At 36.3% G+C, this 24,164-nt stretch overlaps 3 protein-coding genes and 1 long non-coding RNA gene across 4 annotated transcripts; 2 read left to right on the forward strand and 2 right to left on the reverse strand.

Annotated features, from left to right (window-relative positions):
• Positions 1 to 6,059: 6,059 nt before the first annotated feature.
• LOC132045334 (mogroside IE synthase-like) lies at positions 6,060 to 8,795 on the reverse strand. Its single transcript, XM_059435889.1, has 2 exons — positions 7,889 to 8,795; positions 6,060 to 7,512 (listed from the first exon to the last, which is right to left on the reverse strand). The coding sequence occupies exons 1-2, from the start codon at positions 8,546 to 8,548 to the stop codon at positions 6,772 to 6,774; spliced, it is 1,401 nt and encodes a 466-aa protein (XP_059291872.1). The 5' UTR covers positions 8,549 to 8,795; the 3' UTR covers positions 6,060 to 6,771.
• A 601-nt stretch (positions 8,796 to 9,396) lies between these two features.
• On the forward strand, positions 9,397 to 12,185 carry LOC132045364 (uncharacterized). The gene is made up of 3 exons (XM_059435949.1): positions 9,397 to 10,008; positions 10,943 to 11,767; positions 12,084 to 12,185. Exons 1-3 carry the CDS (start codon positions 9,658 to 9,660, stop codon positions 12,138 to 12,140), a joined length of 1,233 nt encoding a protein of 410 aa, XP_059291932.1. The 5' UTR covers positions 9,397 to 9,657; the 3' UTR covers positions 12,141 to 12,185.
• Positions 12,186 to 13,476: 1,291 nt separating this feature from the next.
• Positions 13,477 to 14,758, forward strand: LOC132045361 (uncharacterized). The gene is made up of 3 exons (XR_009412402.1): positions 13,477 to 14,189; positions 14,294 to 14,426; positions 14,511 to 14,758. It is a non-coding gene; the product is annotated as an uncharacterized LOC132045361 (long non-coding RNA).
• A 1,166-nt stretch (positions 14,759 to 15,924) lies between these two features.
• On the reverse strand, positions 15,925 to 18,049 carry LOC132045375 (uncharacterized). Its single transcript, XM_059435966.1, has 4 exons — positions 17,569 to 18,049; positions 16,809 to 17,419; positions 16,390 to 16,679; positions 15,925 to 15,991 (listed from the first exon to the last, which is right to left on the reverse strand). The coding sequence occupies exons 1-4, from the start codon at positions 18,047 to 18,049 to the stop codon at positions 15,925 to 15,927; spliced, it is 1,449 nt and encodes a 482-aa protein (XP_059291949.1).
• Between the last annotated feature and the right edge of the window lie 6,115 nt (positions 18,050 to 24,164).

Below are 24,164 nucleotides of genomic sequence, written 5' to 3' on the forward strand. Positions count from 1 at the left end.
AAGAAGAAAATAAAGAAGAAGAAGAAGAAGCCGAAGAAAAAGAAGAAGATAAAGAAGAAGAAGAAGAAAGAGAAGAAGAAAGAAAAGAAGAAGAAGAAGAAGAAGAAGAAGAACATGATGTAAATAATGATGACAATGAAGAGGATAAAACTGCATCTTTTGAAAGGTCGACGACCGGGTCGTCGATTCTTCTATCGGGGATCGATATTGACTGCACCTTCCATCGATGAAGTTGTCAAAACTTTCGCATATTCGAGAAGTTCCGTGCGCAGATGGATAAACTGGTGGATTTGAATGGTGATCTTGTTGTAAAATCGGATCACGGGCAAGCCCTTTGATTACTTTAAGATACTTGAGGAGGACTTTGGAGGATTTCTTCGGGGCCACATGTTTTGGCATGTATCTAGATTTACCGAGGACAACAATGCAAGGTTTCAAATGACCATTGTGTATGGTCTACTCAAACGAAGAATTATTTTAAAGCAAAGCCGATGAGATATGGATAAACTACTACGGTGATGCCGATTTGTTTTGGCATCAAGGAGTTTGCCATAATCACCGGACTGAGGTGTCATGCTCCTTCTCAGCCTCTTCCTATAGTTATATTAAAGAAGGGAGCCAAGACACCAAAGTCATCCAAGGGGGTCAAGACACCCAGGTCATCCAAGGCAGCCAAGAAAGGTAAGAAAGGCAAAGCCAAGGTTGATGATAATTTGGATTTAGTGGATGTTGTTGGAAAGAGGCCACTCTGGTAGTGATTTTAGCGTAGACTTCAAGTCGAAACTATGTCGAGAAAGCACAAGGAGTCATCGTGCTTAGTTTGGTTTGTGAATTCTATTCTTTGGGCAAAAAGGATGTAAAGAATAATATAGAGCTTGGTTTGATTAAACTCTCGGAGGATCGAGGCATTCAATAACTATCCATGGGGTCATAAAAGTTTTAAGTTGACTGTTGAATATTTGTCCAAAGCTTTGAACCCTAATGTGAAGACTTCCAACGTCTATGGCTTCTCTTGGGCCTTCATGGTAAAGTTTCTTTCTTCAATGTTTTATCTTTTTAATTCTTTTCCTTCATTGATTATTCTGATTTTTGGTAGCATAATTTTTTCTAGGATTGGGCATTTGAAGCCATTCCTCACCTATGGAGTCAAGTCAGTGACTACTCGGAAGAAGTTTGCTTTCCAAGGATCCTCAGATGGTTAACTACCAAAAACAGCAACAAAAAAATGAATCTTGATCCTTTTAACCCCCAAAGGAAGCAGTAAGTCAGAATCTATTGGAAAATATCCCTGAATAGTTTTATAACAAGTAACTACTTGTTGCAATAGATACATTTATCTGCTGCAACAACCTCAGAATATCTTGGAAAAATCAAAATAGTCACGAGGAAGTTGCGGCAATCGTTTCCGATATTTTCCAACGGATAGTGAATATGTTGCAACAACTCCAAGATGTTGGAACAACTTACTCATTGTTGCAACAGTTTACAATACGTTGGAAAATATCACAACGATTGCAAGGGGAGGCGAAAATGTGCTTTGGTTTTTCAACAGCTAAAGAATATCTCGCTAACAATCAAGAGTTGTTGGAACATATGTGGGGGTTGTTCCAACAGATTACACACTTATTCGTTGAATATATCTGTTTGTTTGTTGTAGGTTCTGCACCCAAGGCTTATCCCTGACAAACGAGAGGTGCGGATACGCCATGTCTTGTTAGTTTAGGGCATAGAATCCGTGCATGATGAATTGATTGATCGGTAAGAAGAATTGGTGAGCCACAACCATTATAAGGGTTGGTGTTGTTGATGGTGGTGGTGGTGATGTTGATGGTGATGGTGATGTTGATGTTAATCTTTTGTTGTTGATGGTGATCTTGTTGATATTAATCGTTGTTGATGTTGCAAGACAAGCGATTGGAAGGTCTTGTCGATAAAGAAGAGATGATGATGATGGTGGTGATGGAGTTGGTGGTGGAGTTGGTGGATATACTCCCCAAAAGTGCGTGGTGGGCGGATACGAGATATCCCTTATAGGTTGGGTAGATATTCTTCAGTTGGGTGCCGGTTCCTCAAGGTGTATTCAGTGCTTGTGAATGCTCACTTGCAGTCGAAATGGAGGGTTTGATAAACAAGGTTGAAGAGTTGCTTCGGCCTGCATAAAAAGATACAAATTCGAGCCATAAAGAGTTTGATGTCCAAGAGGGTGTCCAACCATCAAAAAGCTCGGCCACCCTATACTCCTATTGGGATTCGCAAGAGGCAAAAAAACAATTTCAAGACACTTGTTGATTGTGTAGCAAGGAAAACAAGTACTCCACATAAGTCTATTGCTACTCCTCCCGCCGAAGTTGTGCACAAGTCAAAAAAGTTAATATTTTCAAGCGTGTAAACCCCCCCCCCAAAAAAAGTTGATATTTTCAAAGCGTGTAAACTCCTCACTTAGTTGTTGCATTTTGGTATGACACAGAGACAATAACATTACTTTTCCAACAAGTAACACATCTGTTGGAACAACTAACTTACCTGTTGCAACAAGTGAGTTAGTTGTTCCAACAGATGTGTTACTTGTTGGAAAGAGCTTCAGTTATTGTCTCTGTGTCATACCAAAATGCAACAACTAAGTGAGTTGTTGGAACAACTAACTTACCTGTTGCAACAAGTGAGTTAGTTGTTCCAACAGATGTGTTACTTGTTGGAAAAGTAATGTTATTGTCTCTGTGTCATACCAAAATGCAACAACTAAGTGAGTTGTTGGAACAACTAACTTACCTATTGCAACAAGTGAGTTAGTTGTTCCAACAGATGTGTTATTTATTGGAAAAGTAATGTATGAATACCTATTTTCGAGGAAGAATACCGCTCCATCCGTGGAATCCAACACGTTCAAGATGTTCGCATGCCCAGGTGGCGTATCCGATTTGATTGAAATGGTCATTGAACTCATCTATATTGTACGATTTTTCGCTTTATAAAGGCGAGATACGACCGTATTGTGAAAGCGTGGTTCGGAGATTTTCCCCAAGGTACTTCATGCAACAACCATAATAAGATAAAGGGAAGATAATTGAAACTGCCTTTTTGATACTTGGATGCCTATCAGAAATTATGCACAACTCTTTGGTATCATCTATAAAGCTTCTTATTTGTTCAAAAAAATATTTGTATGGTGATCACACTCCTTGTCCACTACACAAAATGCCACGGAGAAAACATGATTCTCCGCATCTTGCGCACTACCGACAACAACACTCCTTCGTACTTGCTCTTCAAGAATGTCCCATCGACAGCTATGACTTTTCTCATTTGCGCAAAACCAAGCATCCAAGCCTTGTAGGCTACAAAAAAGTACGCTTGTAGGCTATAAAAAAGTACTTGAACTTCCCGTTAGCATCAACCTTCAATGCCGTCTTACTTTCTGGATTTGCAGAACGAAGCATATAACGATACGTATCAAGCACTGCATACCCGTGCTCATGTGTCCCCCTTGTCAAAGATTTTGCAATCTCCATGCCCTTCCGCACCTTCCAATAACTTACCTTACAACCCAATTTCGTGCGGAATGATTGGCTCATATCTTTTGTAGATGGGCCCTTTACCGTCGGGAAACCTATCTTTGAAGTATTCACCAATGACTTTCGTTGTGGCGTGTGGATTATGGCTAGTAATATGCTTAGAACCACATGTGTGATACTTTACATAGGTTGTAAGACAAAATCTGTCAGAATTTAAAAACTTCATAGCCCTCAGCCACCACTTGCATTCCGGACGTACACATCTAAAGCAATACACAGTGCGCTAATTAATCACCTTCTTGAGTGTAAAATCTTTCTTCACGCAAGCAAGTTTCAACATATTTGCTAGTTGTTCCTTGTTCTTGAATGACATTCCTTTATAAAAGTTCGTTTCATCATCTTGAACACGGTCAAGACCGTGAAGATTGTGTAGAACACGGTGTCTTGCTTGCAATTTCGGGTGTAGGAATCGGCTCACCCCCACTTCCATTATCTGGAATATCCATATCCATATCCACCCACATCTAATTTATCATTTAACATATCTTGTTGGTCTTGACCTAAATTATGGTTCTCTACCGGGCTTCCAACCACGTATACCCTTAAAATGGGCCTAGCTACATCATTCAAATAAGTACGCAAACGATCCCGATCGGTTATCTTAAAAGGCAAGACCCTCTCGGTTTTCAAAAGAGCTATGCATGTAAGTGATGGCAAGATCTTTCGGTTCACAAGTTAATTTACAATAGGTGATGATTAAGTTCACAAAATCATCAAACACAACATCTCTTTGGACACTCATAGCTATCGTCTCTAACATGTGACTACCCTTCCATCGCTAAATATATCGATCGTTTTTCTCGATCCATTTGCGATGGCAATCAACACCTATTGTTATTGAGTCCCCCATTAATGCTACCTGAATATATATATATTTTTTTTTAAAAAGGTCATGACAGTATAGTAACAAAATACAATAACTTAATGACTTGTTAGAACAGATGAATCAGGTGTTGCAACAAGTGGATTACCTGTTGCAACAAGTACTATCCTTGTTGCAACAACTAACTAATCATTGGAGTCGGCCGCTTTTTGAGTTCTCGTTTAATCCAAAGACAGCCAAGATGTCCAACCATTAGTGAGTTGTTGCAACAAGTATATTACTTGTTGCAACATGTAATACACTTGTCGCAAAGAACTAATCTAATCTGTTGGAATCGCCCACGCTTTTTCGGTTCCGTTTGATCGAAGCGAATCCAATCTGACGGATCAATGAGTTGTTGCAACAAGTAAGATACTTGTTGCAACAGGTACTACACTACTTGCAACAACTTACAAATCTGTTGCAACTTATTCATACTACGTATTTAACAACAATTAGTATAGAAATTGCAACAACTACATAATCTGTTGTAATTGTGGCAAAGAACTACAATAGCTTCGATAAACTACAAATTTCTTCAACTACAAATTGTTGCAAAAATTTAGAAGCTCTTATATAAAAATTTTAGCACTTATTGCAACAAGTACACTATCAGGAATTGTTGCAAAATCTGCTGGTTTCGTTTTTTTCTTTGTTAACAAATTCTTCAAAATGCCGCACCAATGGAAGAAGAAAAAGCAGGGGAAGCAACAATACTTATGAAGTAATGCCTATGTAGACACTAACGAAATCCAACAAAAAAAATTGCAATCAAAGTGGTTTAGTTTTTTTCTTTTGTTAGCATTCTTCAAAATGACGGACGGAAGTTGTTAGGAAGCAACAATGGAAGATGGGGAAGAAGAATGGAGGGAGAAAAAGAATGAGAACAGGCAGATGGAAAAGAAGAAGAAGAAGAAGGAGGAGGAGGAAGAACGAACAGTGGAGGGAAAAGAGCAAAAACGGGTGCGGCTATTGGAGCCCTTTTTTTTTTGGACCCATTTTGGTATTTTAGGATTTATATTGGCTGGGTCAAAGTGTTAAAAATAAAACTTGAGGGCAAAGTGTTAAAAATAAAGTTAAGGGTCAAAGTGTCAAAATGAAAACTTTTGGGCAAGGTCAAAACCTCCTAATCACTAATCAAAAAACACCACCTCCACTCAATAATTAAAACTTGAGTCACCTCCACTCAATAAAAAGACTTAAGAGTCACCTATAGTTAAATGCCCCATGATACTTTCCCAAAATAGTTGTCACATTTGTAACTAGGTCTGTTTGGCTAATTTCAAAATTAAATTAAATTAATATTTATAATTAAAGTTTAAAATATTCAAAAAATTTACTACAAGCGGTAATTCTTCTCATATTAATATAAATTTCAATAATGTACAATCTAGCATACAAAATTACATTTGCATAGTCATATTTTTAAATTACACCAGCATAGCCACTTTTTTACGGTATACAACATTATACAATAATAGTATACACCTGGAGTAGACAATCTATCAACCTTGTATAAAGTGTATGATAATGTATAAGAGGTGTTTATACACACTTTTATACTGGGTATACAAGATTATACAAATTTATACAAGAGGTGTAAAACACTTTTAAACTAGTATACAATATTATACAAACTTATATAAGAGGTGTTTATACATAAGAGAGGTTTATACATAATGTATAAGAGGTGTATAAACACACTTCTAGACTGTATAAAAGTGTATAATAATGTATAAGAGGTGTTTATACACATTTTACCTTTTTTTTTTTTTGGTAACCACTAAAAAACTTAGTGGGATATTTATTAATAATAAACAAAAGCAAAAAACATAAATTCAAAACAAATATAGGAACAAAAAAGTCCAACAGTGCCAACACAACTAAGAAATCAGGTGAAAGCCTAAATTAGGAAAGTAAAGACACTAGTGCTCGTCGGCTAAATTACGGCTAACGCGTGTAAAAAATTAAAAGTGGGCTAAACCGGGTAATTATTTTACCCTAATTGTCATACAGTGTTATTTCCTATAAAGAAATTGTAATTCGTCTCCATTCCAAAACGCATCATGCAACAAAATTAGATTTATCCTTAAATCATTTTTTTTTTTTTTTTGGTAATGTCAATATCACCTAAAATACCATCTCCAAACGTTTCGGTGAATTGACTACGGACATTGGTCATATGGAGGGAACAAGAATCTGGTAACCTTTTCACTGTTTCACCATACAAACAAAAAGTTGAAATTCTGGTGAAATATGGTGACTTTCTGAGGACCGTTTAAGCAAAAATAGAGTATACTTCACAACACAAGTCAGATAAATTATACGATTTCAGTTTTAGTTTGATCTATGTCTGAAGTAGGCTGGATCAAGCTGTGAAATGAACTCATCAATATGTTTGTCTGAACTTCCACTCGTGTCAATTGCCTCCTTAGCCAACTCCTTCAAGCTAGTAATACACTTTCTAATTTCTTGTCCTCTCTCTCCTTCTAAAACTTCCCTGATGCACCTGTGTATCTCCTCACTCGCAGTAACACCATCATTTGCTTTAGCTATCAAACCCACCCCCCAAACTTTCTCCAGAAAATGCGCATTGATTGTTTGGTCTAAAATCTGAGGCATTGCAACTATAGGCACACCAAAGCTTATTGCTTCTAAGGTTGAGTTCCATCCACAGTGTGATACGAAGCAGCCCACTGCATGATGTGCTAGTACTGCTAACTGCGAGCACCATGTCACAATCAATCCCTTTTCTGATGTCTCTTTGATGAAATCACTTGAAAGCTTACTCTGTTCATAAGGTTTCACCACCCATAAGAACATAATGTTGCTTTGCCTGAGAGAATCAGCTACTTCTGTTATTTGGTCTGCACTCAAATTTGCTGCACTGCCAAAAGAGACGTAGACGACTGAACCAGTCTTCTTGTTGTCAAGCCACTCCATACAGTTGCTAGAATTTGGCTGATGAATATTGAAGCCGTACTCACTATCATTTTCAACTCGTTTGTCAAGATAAAATGATGGCAAAGTTGGACCTATCGTTACTGCATTCCAAAGCTTCTTCATCCAATTGACAACCTAAATTCAGATGAACTGCTGGGGTGAGGCAAACAATTCATCATCTTTAAAAATCAGGTATGTAGCAAACGTGTACTGTCCAACCGGGTTAAACTTGACTCTAAAAATTTCCAGTAAGTTACAGGAATAGACAAGAAAATTGTCCTCTTTGTTTCTATATACTTTGATGTGCATAGTAGTTATAAGCGTTTAAAGCATGAGAAACAAAAAATCAAATGTGCGTTATAAGGTCTTTAAGTTAATGTTCTTCAACAATGAAAACAATACCTTAGCAGCGTGAAGTAATATTAACTTCTTGTCCTCAAGTTTGGTGTGCAAACATAATCAAGACTAGCTAGAACGGATTGAAAGAGCAAAGGAAATATGGTGTACCTACCTCTTCTTCCAACTTATCGAAGGAGTTAAAGAGGACCCAGTCTGCCTTTTCAAAGTTGTCAAACTGGCCAAGCATGTGCATGATTATTGGGGGATACCGACCAGTGCTGGAACCAAGAGATGGCAGATTCGGAAACCTGAGTTTTGGCAATCCTGTCATGAATGGAAAACTAGGCATGAAAAGAGGAGTCTTTTCAAACACCTCACAATACATGGGATAGTAGGTAGCAGCACTAGCACATGACTGAGTGAAAAAGGCAGCGCCAGCTATGCCCGATTGAGTTGTTATCTTGGAAGCCCAGGGAATGTTAGCATCATAAACAAGGCACTTAACAGGGTGTTCAGTTTGTTCTTGATCCAAGATGAATTTAGTGAGGTTTGTTGAGCCACGGGTCTGGAATCTATCTAGAAATCCTCTGAAACCTCCAGGACCAACCACCCCGCCCTCAGAGCAATCATCGTAAATGGATTCCAAAGAGATCATGGAGTCCGATAAAGCAGCTTTCATGGCCTTGGCATTAGAGAGCGTGGTGGCTACAGTAATTTTGATTCCTTTGGAAGCCAGGCGTTTTGAGAATTGGAGCATTGGGTTAATATGGCCCTGTCCCTGATCTGCCAGCACCACAATATGATGTGCTTTCTCAACTCTTTCTTGCTCCATGTCTGTGAAACACAAACCGATTTGCCAGAAAATTTATGTGATGAACAACCACTTTTCACTAAACACGCCACCAGAACGTAAGGAAGACTGTCAAAAGACTCAAAACTGTCCACAAGTCTCTCCTCCCTTTCTTCGCTAACAAGAAATTATTGGTAGTACGTATCGCATTTCCTATTGTTTGTAATCTTTGATATGACAGCAACATAGCCAACTACGTTGACAGAGTCAAACCAGTGTTTTCGCATTGATAACATCGACTAGGACCTCCTATGCAATTATCCATCGCACTAAAGAAAGAGACTTCTATTCTAGATGAAATGAAACTGTCTGTAGTACTTTGGTGACTAAGATGGATTCCACCAAAATGCAACCGTCCATGTCTTTTCTTCATAAAATTGTAATAATAAGAAATCGTCCCTTTCTTTTCATATTAAAGATGTGATCTACAGGACATTTGTTATATTTGTTGTCTATTTAAGTAGAACATTATACGTTTGTCCAATGTTATTTTTCTTCTTCTTCCTTCTACTTTCTCCCATTAAAATATTAACGATAATAATTTATCCAATTAAATATGCCAAAGAAACATTGCAAGGAGCTTCTTCTTAGCAACTAGAAGTTTGATGCCCGTGCACAGCACGGCCCAACAATTTGGGCTTATCTTTATATGTATTAAAACTAGGGAAATGTACATGGCATAGAGAACAATAGGCTCTATTTATGTTTAGTAGCTACACTTTGCCTAAATTACATCTCATAGCAAAGTAGTGTATCTCAATAACAATACATAACTAATACAGTAAAAATAAGGATATTAGTAAAACTAACCGTAACTCAAGGTCTGTATGCACAAATCACCCCCATTCAAACCAATTTCTCTCTCATTGACCCCAATCTCTTCCGTGTTTTCCTCCATTTTCATTCCCCACGATTCTCCATCAGATTTCTTTTACCTAAATACTAGTTGCGCACTAATAGGTAAGTTTTTGAGTTGTTTTATACGGTTATTTTGTTAAATATCTTCTTCCATTTTTTATGATTTTAAGCAAAAGGGTTTCCGCCATTGCTAGGGTTTTTGAACAAACTTCAATTTTGAATTTTCGGTTTTAATGGCGGACGGAAGCACTCCATGCAGAGTCTTTAGAGGTATACCCAATTTTGTACAGAATTTTGTTAATGCTCCATCTTTTGATTTGTGTATAATACAAGATGAAGAAGATTTTGCAGGCTCAGTTGCTAGAATGGTTGCAGAGAGTAGTATTAAGATGCGACATGACCCTGTAAGTATGGAAACAATGGATGAGGAAGGTTCAAAATCTATCAAACGAAAAGAGGTCGTTCATCCATCGAATTCCAAATCCCCCGCACCAAGTACTGAAAAGCGAAGAAAAGTCATCGATGGCAGTTCAGTTAGCAAGGGCAAAAATGTTGTTGAAGATGGACCTTCCAAAGAATTGGAGGTACTGTATTTCAGTTTTTTCTCTAAGAATCTTGTATATGTTTTTAATATTGAATACAATGTAAGTAGAATGATTTGTTCTGGATACACCCAGAATAACTTAATTTTTGTTTTGACAATTGTGTATATATATACACCTACAGTTACATTTTGGATACACTGTATACTTGGCTATTGTAATTGATATGAGCCTACAAAATTCTCTGTATATGTTTTTTAATAGTGAATACAATGCGACTAGAATGCTTTGTTTTGGATACACTTAGAATAGCTTACACTGAATACTTGATTATTTTATTTGAATACACTGCACTTGGTTATTGTATTTGAACTGAGCCTACAAAAGTTTTGGATACACTATATACTTGGTTATTGTATTTGAACTGAGCCTACCAAATTCTCTGTATATGTTTCTTAATAGTGAATACAATGCGACTAGAATGCCTTGTTTTGGATACACTTAGAATAGCTTACATTGAGTACTTGATTATTTTATTTGAATACACTGCACTTGGTTATTGTATTTGAACTGAGCCTACAAAAGTTTTGGATACACTGTATACTTGGTTATTGTATTTGAACTGAGCCTACAAAATTCTCTGTATATGTTTTTTAATAGTGAATACAATGCAACTAGAATGCTTTGTTTTGGATACACTTAGAATAGCTTACACTGAATACTTGATTATTTTATTTGAATACACTGCACTTGGTTACCTGTATATGTTTTTAATAGTGGAAACAATGTGACTAGAATGATTTGTTTTGGATACACTTAGAAGATCTAACTTTTGTTATTCACAATAGCATATATGTATACACATACATGTTATTTTTTTGATACACTGTATACTTGATTATATTTATGAATACAGTGTACCAGCAGATGTGTTGATGTATATGATATAATAGCTGAATTTAATGAAATTATGCAGAGTAACTTCTTTGTGAAAGATGCTCCTACTCACCCGGTGCACATGAGTTGTTACACCAATACAGAAGTATTTAAACAACTAAAGGACAAACTTACTGACAAGCAGTACAAAATGTTTGGGGAAACTTGCTTTGGTGTATTCTTTCGGATGCAACACTGTGACGTTCAAGCTCAGATCCTGAGGTGTTGCATGGTGAAAGAGCTTATGGAAAGTACTCCAGATGCATTTTTAATTGATATCAATGATAAGGAATTGCGGTTTTCTATCAGGGAATTTGCACTCATAACTGGGTTGAAGTGCATTGGCGATGAGAATGCTTTCCCATTTAACCGAAAAGGAAAAAACAGACTTTTGGAGAAATATTTTGGTGGTTCTAAAAACGTGCCTTACAAGGCAGCTTTGATGGAATGTTTCAAAGACAAAAACTGGGGCCTCAATGATGCCGATGCCGTTAAGATTGCGATATTGTATTTCATACATACTTACATTTTGTCCAATGAGAAGAAGGTTATAAAGATACCAAGGCTACATTTTGAGTTGGTAGAGATCGGAAGATACGCAGATTACCCATGGGGTAAGAAACCATTCACAGAGTTGGTTAAAAGTATGACACACAAGATGAATTCGGAGAAAAAGTTTTATAGGCTTCACGGAATGCCCTTTGCGATGCAAATTTGGTTATACGAGTGCTGTTCACATGTTGATGAGACTCTTGCAGTCAAGTCGGGCAACGACATCCCTAGAATGCTAAATTGGAGGACCGTAGAAAGCCAACCAACTTTCAAAGATCTGATGGATGGCATGTTTAAAGAAGATAACAGCCCGGTAATTTGTTTTAATCAACCTTATTTATATCATTTTTTATGTTTACTTGTATCTGTTGCTTTTTTTTTTTTTTCCACATGAAATGTATATTGTGATGTATTCAAGTGTAAAGCTGATAATGGACCGTCATATTGTTGATACACTGCAGTCAATAACACAGTGTATACAGATTTGATACACTGTCTACTTTTACACAGCTTGTATTAAAAAAATAATACTTCCTGTGTTCTCTATGCCAAGTCATTTATAAATGTGTGTCTTTGTATTTTATATTTGGTTTGATACAAGTTCTAATAGAATTATAATGTTGATGTAGGAGATGTGTACTTTTGATAATATAGTGCCGACGGTTAATGAGGTTGCCTGCCTTTAACCGCCCCCCCTCTTGTTATCGATGCACAAACTACCACTGTCCCAACCCCTGCGTATGATGATTTTGATGATTTTGCTTCTACCCCACCCCATATGGGTCATGACACACACAAAAAGGGAGTTGTTGCATCAGACTCTCAACTTGCTAAGAAACGTAGGCAGACGTCTGCTGGGTCTTCATCACCAATGAAAGTTGATATGTAGCCCAAAACAATTTCAACTTCCAACAACACTCCCCGTAGGAAGACGTTGACTAAGATGCCCGATATTCAGACTAAACAGTCAGTTCCTACAAATACAACTGAACAAGTTCATCCAACCCAACCATCTGTCAAGCGTGATGTCCCGACAACCAGCAGACAAGACGAGTTGTGTCTCATGAGGAAAGAGCTTGATGATTTTAAGAAGTTGGTATGTGTAATTTATATTTTTTTTTTTCCATTTTTCTCTGCTGTTCTTGATATTGCGTGGTAAGCATGATATATTGTTATCTCTTTCAAATTTTAGGTGACGAACGAGTTCAAGGATCTCCGCATATTGATCAATGACAACCTGACAAAAGTCCTTCAAGCAATAAAAGGGGATAATCATTCAGAAAAGGTAAAGTAAACAATTAAACACACTACTATATTCAAGTGAAATAATCAATCATAAATGATTTTTTTTTCAATAGTGTGCTGCCAGCGAATCTCCATTTCAGCGACATGTTCTTTGGATTGGACCGTACAGTTGATCAGAACACACTCCACAAATCACCTGTACAAAATGATACTAATACAACTCATTTTCAAACAGAGGTATTGCATAAATGATTGTATTCATATCACTGTATATGTATCATTTCAGTTGAACCAGTTGTATATATGAATACAATATTCACATATGACTATTGTATCCATAGCAATGTATACAAATATGAATTTTTATACTTTAGTGAAGTGACTATTTCACATATGAATATTGTATTCACATCTATGTATTCATATATGCCAACTACATACAACATTGTATCTCGTGCAAACCGTATACAAGCATCGTATTCATATCATTGTATATGTGTTTGTTCATATCACTGTATTCAAATATGAATATGTATTCAAGACTGTATATGTGCAAAATGTATACAAGACTGTATTCATATATGAATATTGTATTCATATCTATCTATTCATATATGCCAACCGTATACACTAATTTTGTTTTGTGATATATTTTCCATTCATTTTTATTCATACAGGATGTTGATGTCAACAAGCTTAATTCTAGTGGCGATACATTAAGAGCTTCCACTGAAGAGATTCAAAAAGCATGCGACATTACAAGTGAACATGGTGAATCAAAGGTATTAAAATGAATACAATCTCTGGCGCAAATATTTGTTCAAAGATTTTAATGCATTTCAGAATCGGAATAATATTAAAATGTTCCATCTTTTTGCTTATAGGGTTTTGGATCTCAGATTCCTGTCGAGGTGTATCAAGAATCAGCTCATGGTGTCATGCCTACCAATGAAGGAAGCCCCAAGTCAGTTGCCGATAAAAGTGTTGAAGGTGTATCTTCTATATCAAAGGTTGTTCATGCAGCCGATTCAAATCGAGAGACGCTGCACAATGTCAAAGTTGACATTCAACAAGGTAATTACCTTGTTGAGTTTGAGGACGGGGATGCTGTAGTGGAAACGGAACACATTTCTCAGTTTGAGTTGGCTGATGACTTACTCCCATCTCAAAAAACTATTGCAAAAATTGTGATGACACTGCGTAAAGACAGGCGCCCCGGCCCTTTGCAAGTTTCTCCCTATAGGACAAATTTTGGGTCGGCTTACACGGTTAGTATTGAGTTACTTTTCATTTTAAGATTGTATTCAATTCTCCTTTTATTTAATGTGATTTAATTTTTGTGAAGCAGGTAGTTCAGTTAAGTTGACAGTAATATTTGACAAAAAGCACCCATTTGAGAATAACTGTATCAACGGGCCACATGATTCAAAGCTTTTCGATAATTTCTCAAAATGGATTAGGGAGGGGCTGCTTGTAAGGCATGAGAACAGGTAATTTTTTTTTGATCGCAGATTCAGGCATGACCTGTTTTTTGATATATCTTACATAGTGTTGATTATGCTTGATAAATCGGTTTTTTTAATGTATTGTATAGAAAGAACAAAGATGACGATTACAAGAAGGGCAAGGCAACACTGGCGAAATTCTTGGATTGTGGTATAAAGAAAATTAATGACAAAAATTGGTTCTACCTTTTAGCAATGGATGGTCAAATGTGGAATGACGAGGTGCAATATACCTTATTTTTTTCACATACAATTTAAAGTTGTATGTATTCAATAATAATTGTTTTGTAGTCTCTGTTATTGCAGCACATTGATGTCATGTTTTATTACTTCCGAAAGAAATCCAAGTATGATACAAACAACACATACAAGTTTACCACTGTCGACTGCCTTTTCAAGTCAAAGATTGATGATATTCACAAAGCGTATGCTGACCCGGATGCTGCCTTAAGCCTTGGTCGACAAGAAGATGCTTTATCTGAATACGTTAAAGGCCACCGGTTGCTATGCAGTCTCCCGTGGCATTTGGTTGACCATGTATTCATTCTAGTCAACGTTGAAGAAAGAAATCACTGGTTATTGGCAGTTCTGTCATTATTGGACAGACGAATATACGTAAATGACTCGTACACAGCTGCGCAGTCACGATGCGGCTATTACGTACGAAATTGGCAAGCTCGCCTCGCTATTGCCATTGTTCTTACATATCTGATTTCTATCAAGAAAGGCAAGGAATTGATTGGAATCATCACCCTGCATACAAAGGCAAAGCACCGGCTGATAAATTAGATGTCGTGTTTGTTGACAATCTGCCACAACAAAGGCCGGGGAACATGTACTGATGTTTCTCTTTTTTTCTACAGTTACATATATTCAGATAATTCGTCTTTTTCATATAGATTTTTGTTTGTTCTTTCCTGTGTGTAGGGATTGCGGGATGTATGTGGCTGCATTCGCGGAGTATTTGAGTCAAGGAGAAAGTATTCCAACCGGTGACCTTGATGCTGAATTAATCCGGATGAGATATGGTGCAGTTCTGTGGGAATACACTCAGCGAAAGTTAGAAGCCGATGCCGAAAGCGATAACGAGGCACCTCCAAAGCTAGCTAGGCCAAAGATTGATTTTAATCAAGTTGAAAAGATCATAGTGCTTTAGTTTTTTTTCTTCTTTTTTCTTAAGTTTTCTGGATATTTGAAACAAAAGTAGCAACTGGATATGTTTGGTTTTATCATCTTTTTCTGGTGGTATTGTGATGCCTAAAAGGCTATTTTGTTGGTATTGTGATGAACAGAATATACAATGTTCAGTTTGACATTTTTATGAATTCAATGGTTGTGTTATACATTGTGCAACGCAGTTAATCATTTATACTTTTCTTTCTTTCTACATAGCTTTATTCAGAGGAAATACATTGTCCAGTTATTCATTTTTATCGTTATGAATACACATTTGAATGTTGTTCTTTGGTTTTCATTTTACTTTTTTGTCGGATTGTGGGTGTAGCATTCAACTAAGTATAGTTGCTACTTAAATATAACGTTTAATTGTGAAGCAAGAGGTAGAAACAGCCGCTGTATGAATAAAATACTGCTTGAACTTTGCGACTGTTTGGACGAAACAATCACTGTATGCGTTGTGACTTGGACACCAGATAAATATGTTCAATAAATACATTTTTTAGTTTATCTTTTCTTTTTTCAGAGTCTAGTATATATATGGTTACTGGGAACCAGTAGCTGATGTATTCAGAAATCCTGCACTGCCATATACAGTGCTTTTTACTCCACTGTATTCATAATTATTGGCTATTTGTTTTCAGACATATACACTGCTGTTTTTTCAGAATTAATGCAATATAAAACAGTGGAAATTTTCCAAAGTATTCATGTAACATATCAGTGATCCAAACATGCATACAAGAACAGAACCAGTGATCCAAAATAGACATAAAGGGACAGAAATTTCATGGTGCTTTAAAGCCGACATGGTCCAATACAAGAACTTAAAAAAAAGACATCTGGAAAAGAAAACATCAACTACTTTCTTCGAGGCTCATTCCTACAAAAGCGTCTATTATGTCCGGCATGTCCACATCTACTGCACGAGTTTGTACGTGTATTTGAAAACCACTCAGATAAAGACTTATCGCGCTTCTTTTTTGGCCTTTCGGGCGGCCTCTTGTACCTCGGTGGTAAAACCACTTCTTCTGAAACGTGTACAGGCACATTCCACTCACTCTCATCCGGTAAAGAATAAGTTAGTACATCATAAGTCTTCATCACAGTTTCTGGTTTGTACAAATTTGAGCAGAAGTTGTCGGCAGTGAGATTTTTTTTCTTAAGAGCCCAAGCATGGGGGCAGGGTATCTCATTCATTTGGAACATTTTGCAACTGCAAGTTTTATTTTCAATACAAACAATAAAACGCTTCCCTTCATCAATAACCGTGTGCAAGTATTCGGTTGATGGAATTACCTAAACAACAAAATTCAAACAGATTTTCATCAAGTCATTAAGCGTATATGTATAAGCTATAAGTATAAGAATCATACAGATTAAGGTATACAACCAACAAAACACATAAACAGATACACGGAAACAAACCCTCATGCGCGTAGATTTATGCTCATTGATGGATAGGAACTCTTGAAATTTTTTCCCAAGTGTTGTGAATGTGTAAGAACCATTCTGTCGGTTGGTGAAATTCCACCGTCCATACATCAACCTAACTTCTTCCAAAAAATCATAAATTGGCAATTCTCTAGCAGATACAAGTGCCGAATTGATGGACTCAGCAATATTTGATGTCAATGTCCATGCTCGATTAACTGGACAATAGAGCCTAGCCCACTTTTCTCTTCCAGCTAACTCCAAGTACTCCTTCACACGAATATCCTCCTTCTCAACCTTTTCCATTAGCATATCAAAGTCATTCTGCGTGTATGCTTTTGCCAATTTATAGTACACCCCACTCAACACTTCATGACTCTTCCTATATTTATTGTATACATTCTTCCAAAGATGCCATATGCATGCTAAATGCGGAACATTAGGATAAATTCTACATACAGCCTTGATGATGCTTTCATGTCTATCAGATACAATACACATGTTATCCCTTGCCCCATACGCTTCCCTGAACCGTTGAAAGAACCATGACCAAGACTTATCATTTTCTGAATCTATCACGCCATATGCTAGAGGCAATATATTCCCTGCAAGTTCAGTTCAATATATGCAGAAAGTTACTGATTGTATCAAAAACTGTAAGCACTGTATGCAAAAAAATCTGATTTTTTCTAAAACTGCAAGCACTGTATAAAAAAAAAAAAAAAAAAAAAATGAATACAGAGATATGAAATACTTGCACCATCCAATGTGCTTGCCGAAACAGATGTACCATTGTATTCTTGCTTGAGGTGGCTGCCGTCTACAACCACGATGGGTCGACACCAGTCGAATCCTTTTATAAACGCATACAGTGCTACGAACAGATACAAGAACTCGTTTTCAGGCGATTTGTGCATTCTTATATGAGAACCTGGGTACGTTTTATCCAAAATATATACGTATGCAGGTAACTTCTTGTATGAATCTGCTGGCTCTCCCCTCAACTCAGTCATAGCCTTTTCTTTAGCACGATATGCCTCCATGTAGTTCACATCCACACCAAATTCATTTTTCACATCATCTGCTATATCCTTTGGTGTATACTTCCTCTTATAATTTGTTATTTTTGGTTTAATAATGCCTGCTATAAAACTGCTACTTGCTTGATTACAAGAATACACATTATCTTTCAACGGACATGTATGTTTATCCACAAACTCTCTCACTTTGAACATTGCTGATTTGTTAATGCTCGAAGCTTTCAATTTCCACTAACATTTTTCCGATAGACATACAATTGTATAGCTGCAAATTCGCAATTGCAGATGTATACATTCAGTCACTAGCTAATATCAAATGATTATGCGAAAAAAGGAATTTAGAATTCATATACCAATCAATAATAGATATTAGGATACATGTAAGGAATTGTACAAATACATCAAAAACTATTAATGAACTGACCTTATAGAATTTGACCTCTCTGTACGGAATTGAAACCTATTGTCAATTGCATATTTCGTCATCACAGCCTTCAAAGTATCCTTATCACTGTATACTTGATTTACCATTATCTCCTTTTGATTACGATTTGAAATGATGAAATCATTGTACAAAACTATTGGCTGACCAGAAGTTGATGCTGCCAGTGCTATCGAATCATCTGTATTCATAATCTGTAATTGACGATTGTATTCTATTTGCGGTATTTCACCTTCAACAACACTTTCACCCGACACAGTGTATTCACTCACATTATCAGCTGTAGTGATACATAGAGGATACATCCCGAACTGCCTACTATCTTTCTTCAGTTCAACATACACCTTGACACTCATGTCATTGTGTATTTCAACAGGCATAGAATCACCTTCGATCATGTATTTGATCTTAATTGTTTTGCTACTCGTATCTATTTTCAACTGTTTCGCAATTACATCAACCAACTCCTCATAAGAAGCATAATCCTTGAACACTATTGCATCGATTGTGTAATTCACAAAACAATTTTCATCGTTCCAAAAACCGGAATGTCGCATTACTGTTGTTATGTTTGACATTTTTTTTTGAATTCAGGAACGCAAGTGAATATCACAAATTCAACGTAAAACTACAAGTTTGATCATGAACATCAATTGAACATATTTTTTACCTTGAAAATGCAGAATCAATATACGCATCTAATGCCGTCGAATCAACGAATTCTATATACAACTCTGTAGAAACCAATATGAACAGCAGCAAAATGGAATCATCGGAACGAAATAGATTCTGAATGTAATTTGTATATTTGAATTGATTTTTTTGAATCGTTTTTGGTGAAGTGCTCTGTTTTTTAATGTTTTTTATTTCAATTTTTTGAATTCGAATTTGAGTTGATGGATTAGTAAAGAACCGTGTAGAATTAGGAAGCCAGGTCGTTGAGAGTGATTGTAGGAAGTTTTTACTTTGTTTGCCATGTTTAGGAGATTTCATCCCAAGATTTCAGCAGATTTTTACTTACTGTATTCACGAATACAGCGACGCAGAAAATTGAATACACCGAAATCAAAACCTGGAATTTGCTAAAACTTTGCTACGAGATGTACATAGCATAAATGTAGCTATGCAGATCCAATAACCCTTAAAAGGTAGCCATTTATGAAATTTTCCCTTAAAACTACACGATACATATATGATACAACTGTGATGTGTAATTGGAACTCCAAAATAACAATGAATATTGAGTGGACCAACAATTTGGGTTTGCCTGTATATATGTGTGTTAAAACAGTGCCATAACATATAGCTATGATGTATAATTGGAACTCCTAAACAACAACAAATCTTTGGCACAAAGCTATGATTTTACAAAGATAGCAGTGAAGCCCTGTTCCATTAATATTAGTTTTAAACACGAGAACAATTTCAGAAACTGTGCAATAAAGCATAGTAAACTTTGCTCCCTTCTGCGAATTACGTCAAAGTTGATAATCAGGCAATATGACATTGCTGGCATGCTTGTTCACGTGCACTATTATAGAGAAGTTACATCTGCAAGAAAGATAAATAGTTTAAGATTATGCACTTTTACATTCAAGTGTACTCATTAGCAAAAGTTCTTTTAGAATAAGTACCAATTGTCCACATATGAATTGATTTGAAACAGAGAACATAATAAGTCATGGGTAAGAATCAGCAAACAAGAATAATGTTTAAAATCATTTATGATTGTCCTGATTTTATGTTGTAATTGTTCCTTGGTTATTTTAGGCCTCATAACATTGAACTGGTTGAGTAGCTGTGAAAAAATATGCATAACTTCAGACCATTCATGGTTTTGAAGGATTTTAAGGAATAAATGTACATATAACTAATTCAATCAGAAGGACAACCAGCAAGAAGAGCTAGAAGTTTTATCAGTCAAGTGAATTCCACAACTCGGGGAAGACAGTTTGCAGTCGTTACAAACACATGAAAGTAGGGTGTAAATTAGACACAAAACTTAGTCAAGATGTAAGCATGCAAAAAGTTAGCTTTAACATGTGATTTGCTCTACTTGATTTTTCTGGACTTTTGATTCAAAGGAAAATAGGATTACGTGGTACGAACCTGTTACTGGGAGACCCTTCTTAGCTGGGCCGGGCACTTCTCCTTTAACCCTTGCCTTGCTTTCTTGCTCGGCCTATCTCACACTACTAAAGCAAATTTGAATTTCTTCTTTCATTTTCCTTTTCCTTTCCTGCATCTTTCTTTCTATCATCTCCACTGTATAACACCAACTGATTCTTCTACCAATTAATCAAATCCTCATCCAAATCAAGATACAATATACAATTAATGCTGGCTGCTTGTTGGTGCTTGCTCACACATTTACAAACCCAAGAAACAGAAAATAAAATACTCAAGTCTAATAGTTGGAAGCAATCGGTACCCCTTCTTTATCTTCTAAACTTATCTTACATTCCAATGTCATTCTCTAGTTGGACATAAAAAGCAAATTAATAACAGTTAAAATTGAAAAGGTTCAACTAGTTAAAGGACAACCAACAAAATCTGCTACCAACTTAAATTAACTAAGACAAAGATATGACTCTCCTAATATCTGGGTATGCAGAGGTATGTAGCACTAATGACTGTTACTGGTCATATTTCGTTAATGGTCATATTTCAACTCATACTCTCATCATAGATGCCACAATTAACAGAACTATTGTGAACGATGAAAGAATCAGCTACGTAAAGTGGTAAAGCATCTAACATAAAGCCACAAGCAGATCCAGAAGACGAAAAATCAAATGAGCAACACATCAATGGGAAACTTGCCAATAAAGCTAAAGAGGGGAAAGACACCTTAAGAAATAGTTGGCTCAGGTCTACCTCATTGTAAAAATGTGATCTGTAGTAAGGCTATACTTGAGTAAGTAGACGATCATGACACAGAGGTGCCACAGTCCCGGCAGGACCAAATCAAGCATTAAGCAACCTGATATCTCCATATCCAGCAAAACAATAATTAGGAATAACATTATCTTGTCGTACCTCTCATACTTATCATTTAGCTATCGCGGTAAGCTGCTGATTCCAAAACGATAAGTTCTAGATAAAAATAAGGGAAAAGGGTCAAAAATACCCCTCTACTTTGGAAAAAGGGCTAAAAATATCCTCCGAACTTATTTTGGGTCAAAAATACCCCTCCCATCCTTAAAGTTTTCAAATATACCCCTGTCTTGACGGAAATTATCCCCCAAAATAACCCGAAATCAGTTTTTAAACCCGCTCCATCATTTAAACCCGACCCAACTAAATAATAACCCATAAGATCCCCTTATTCCCCCAATTCCCTCAAACTTCAAACCTACATATTGGGGGAATAAGGGGATCTTATGGGTTATTATTTAGTTGGGTCGGGTTTAAATGATGGAGGGGTTTAAAAACTGATTTCGGGTTATTTTGGGGGATATTTCCGTCAAGACGGGTATATTTGAAAACTTTAAGGATGGGAGGGGTATTTTTGACCCAAAATAAGTTTGGAGGATATTTTTAGCCTTTTTTCCAAAGTAGAGGGGTATTTTTGACCCTTTTCCCTAAAAATAATATAGAAAATATATATAGAGGAAAACAATACCTAATGAATTAACCGACATAACTACGTAGTTTCCACAGACACACTATAATTCAGCTGGATTCTTCCAAGTAACTCAGAGAATCTAATTGGCTCTTGCCTCCATATTAGGCGCAAATATTTCTTTCGAATCTGAGAGATGTTTTAACTCAATATCCCAGTTTTGATTGGAAAGTAGAATATACTGTTTTCGTGCAATGTCTCCAGTATATTCAGGTGCACAAAGACTAATGAGGATAACTGAACTTTGAACTATTAAGTTCAGTTATTTCTTCTGTTCTTTCTTTTTTTTTTTTTTTTTTTTTTTTTTTTTTTTTTTTTGTGTGTGTGTGTGTGTTGTTGGGGGGGATGGTTTGATTATACTATTCAAACGTTAAGTGTTCTCTTCTTTGTCTGTTGTGTCCCACATCATGGCACTTTCAGTCAATGACTAACAAAACTACTCAAACAAGGATTGCAGGCTAATCCGGTGAAAGCTATGTCACATACACTCATCACCCAGGTCAAAATTTCTATATTTCAATTATTAAAGTCACCTTTTCCTTTTCAAGTCTTTTTCATAAAGCTAGAGAAAATGTGATTTGAATATCGACTGCGAGCTGAACAATTAAGCAAAAGTAGATCGCGAGTGACGAACTCACCTTCGCTACATCAGTTTCTTGAGAAACAAATTTAAACTTGCATTCACCTGTTCTCCTCAATTTGCCATAGAAGCTAAGAGAGCACTTCCTGCTCTCTTTTTATGCCTTTTGGATTGCGAGGTTCGACTCATCTCTAAGAGTCATTCCTCCCATGATAAGCCCCATATGAAGAGCTTGAATGGTCTGAATGAAGTCGCCAGCAGTGTAATGAACCTCTGCATGGCATATGCACAAACCAATGCCATGGACAGGAATGTAAATGCTCAATCATCAAAGGACACATATATATTAAAAAGAGTGAACCGAGAGATTTAAGAAAGAGTAATGCAGAATTTTTTATATTAAAATGAGAAAGAAATGCATGGAAGTCCATGAAGCAATCATGTGAATACTGGAGTGTAGAGTTAGGAAAACTACAGTCAATGTAAGTAATTAGAAAAGTCTCATTTCCGTTCTGTTCCATTTATTATCATCAGAATGACTCCTTCCTCGTATTTAAATTTTAATCCTTTCCACATTTAAAACATATGATAATATGAGCTAACTTCCATATCCAAGATATCAGTTCCACCAATTGCATATTTACCAAAATAAGAAAAGCAGGCACACATAGAGCAGTCATACAAGAATTTCACTAAAATTATTCAAATGAAATGATCCTCATATCCTTGCAGCTAAGGAGACATGTATACAGATCAGTGAATAGAGCACAAGAGAATGCACTTAAAAAATAAAGGACTGGACTAAGGCTATAGCAACTACTTAAATTCAGAGAATTTTAAAAACCTTTTAATGGTCAAAGTTTCGAAAATTTGATTATCAAATCGAGTTTTTCCTTTTTTTAGTTTTTTTCTAAAGCTTAATGGGAAATGTGACTTTAAATATTGTTTGCATGTTGAACAATTAAACAAAAGTAAAAAAGCGAGGTGGTGCTGAAAAAAACTCCTGCAATGTTATCATGTGTAAACCACAAAATATTCCACATAGTTGTATAGGATAAATGCTAGAATGGACTGCAACATGAGATATCAATACTGAGGTTGCTCCTACAACTTACATTAAACATGCTGTTGCTTCAAAGAAAGAACGAATGTAAAATATGCCCACTAACTCTTGAGGATGTTCGCCTTATGCTCAGAGCACTTGGTTTTGGAATAGTGTTCATATTTATATAACGTCAGGGGAAATATTCGGGTTAAGGAGATGTGGGCTCCTCCCAAGGTTGGCTTTCCAAATTTTTATACCGAAGAGACACTTGTCAGCAAGGATGAACTGGCACCACTGTTTTCCTTCTCTTCCAAAAAGGCTGCTTTAGATTTCATTGTAATTGTAATTAGAGTAATGTTTCTTTTATCAAATAATAACGGCAATAAGGCAAGAATGAATTTCCGGTTGAAGGTATTCTCTTGCTATTAAAACATATCAAACAGGTTTTATGGGAAAAGTTTGTTCAGTATGTGCAAACATATCAACTATATTTTATGGGAGACTTAATGGAGGTAAAGCCTGGCAGGGATGAGTTTCATGAAAATCGATCAGCATGCATTTTGTGAAAGTTCCAATGCCAAGGCTAGAGAAGATGTAGCTCATTCCTAATAATCTTGC

The sequence above is a fragment of the Lycium ferocissimum genome, unplaced genomic scaffold, assembly GCF_029784015.1.
Source record: "Lycium ferocissimum isolate CSIRO_LF1 unplaced genomic scaffold, AGI_CSIRO_Lferr_CH_V1 ctg653, whole genome shotgun sequence".
Lineage (NCBI taxonomy): Eukaryota > Viridiplantae > Streptophyta > Magnoliopsida > Solanales > Solanaceae > Lycium > Lycium ferocissimum.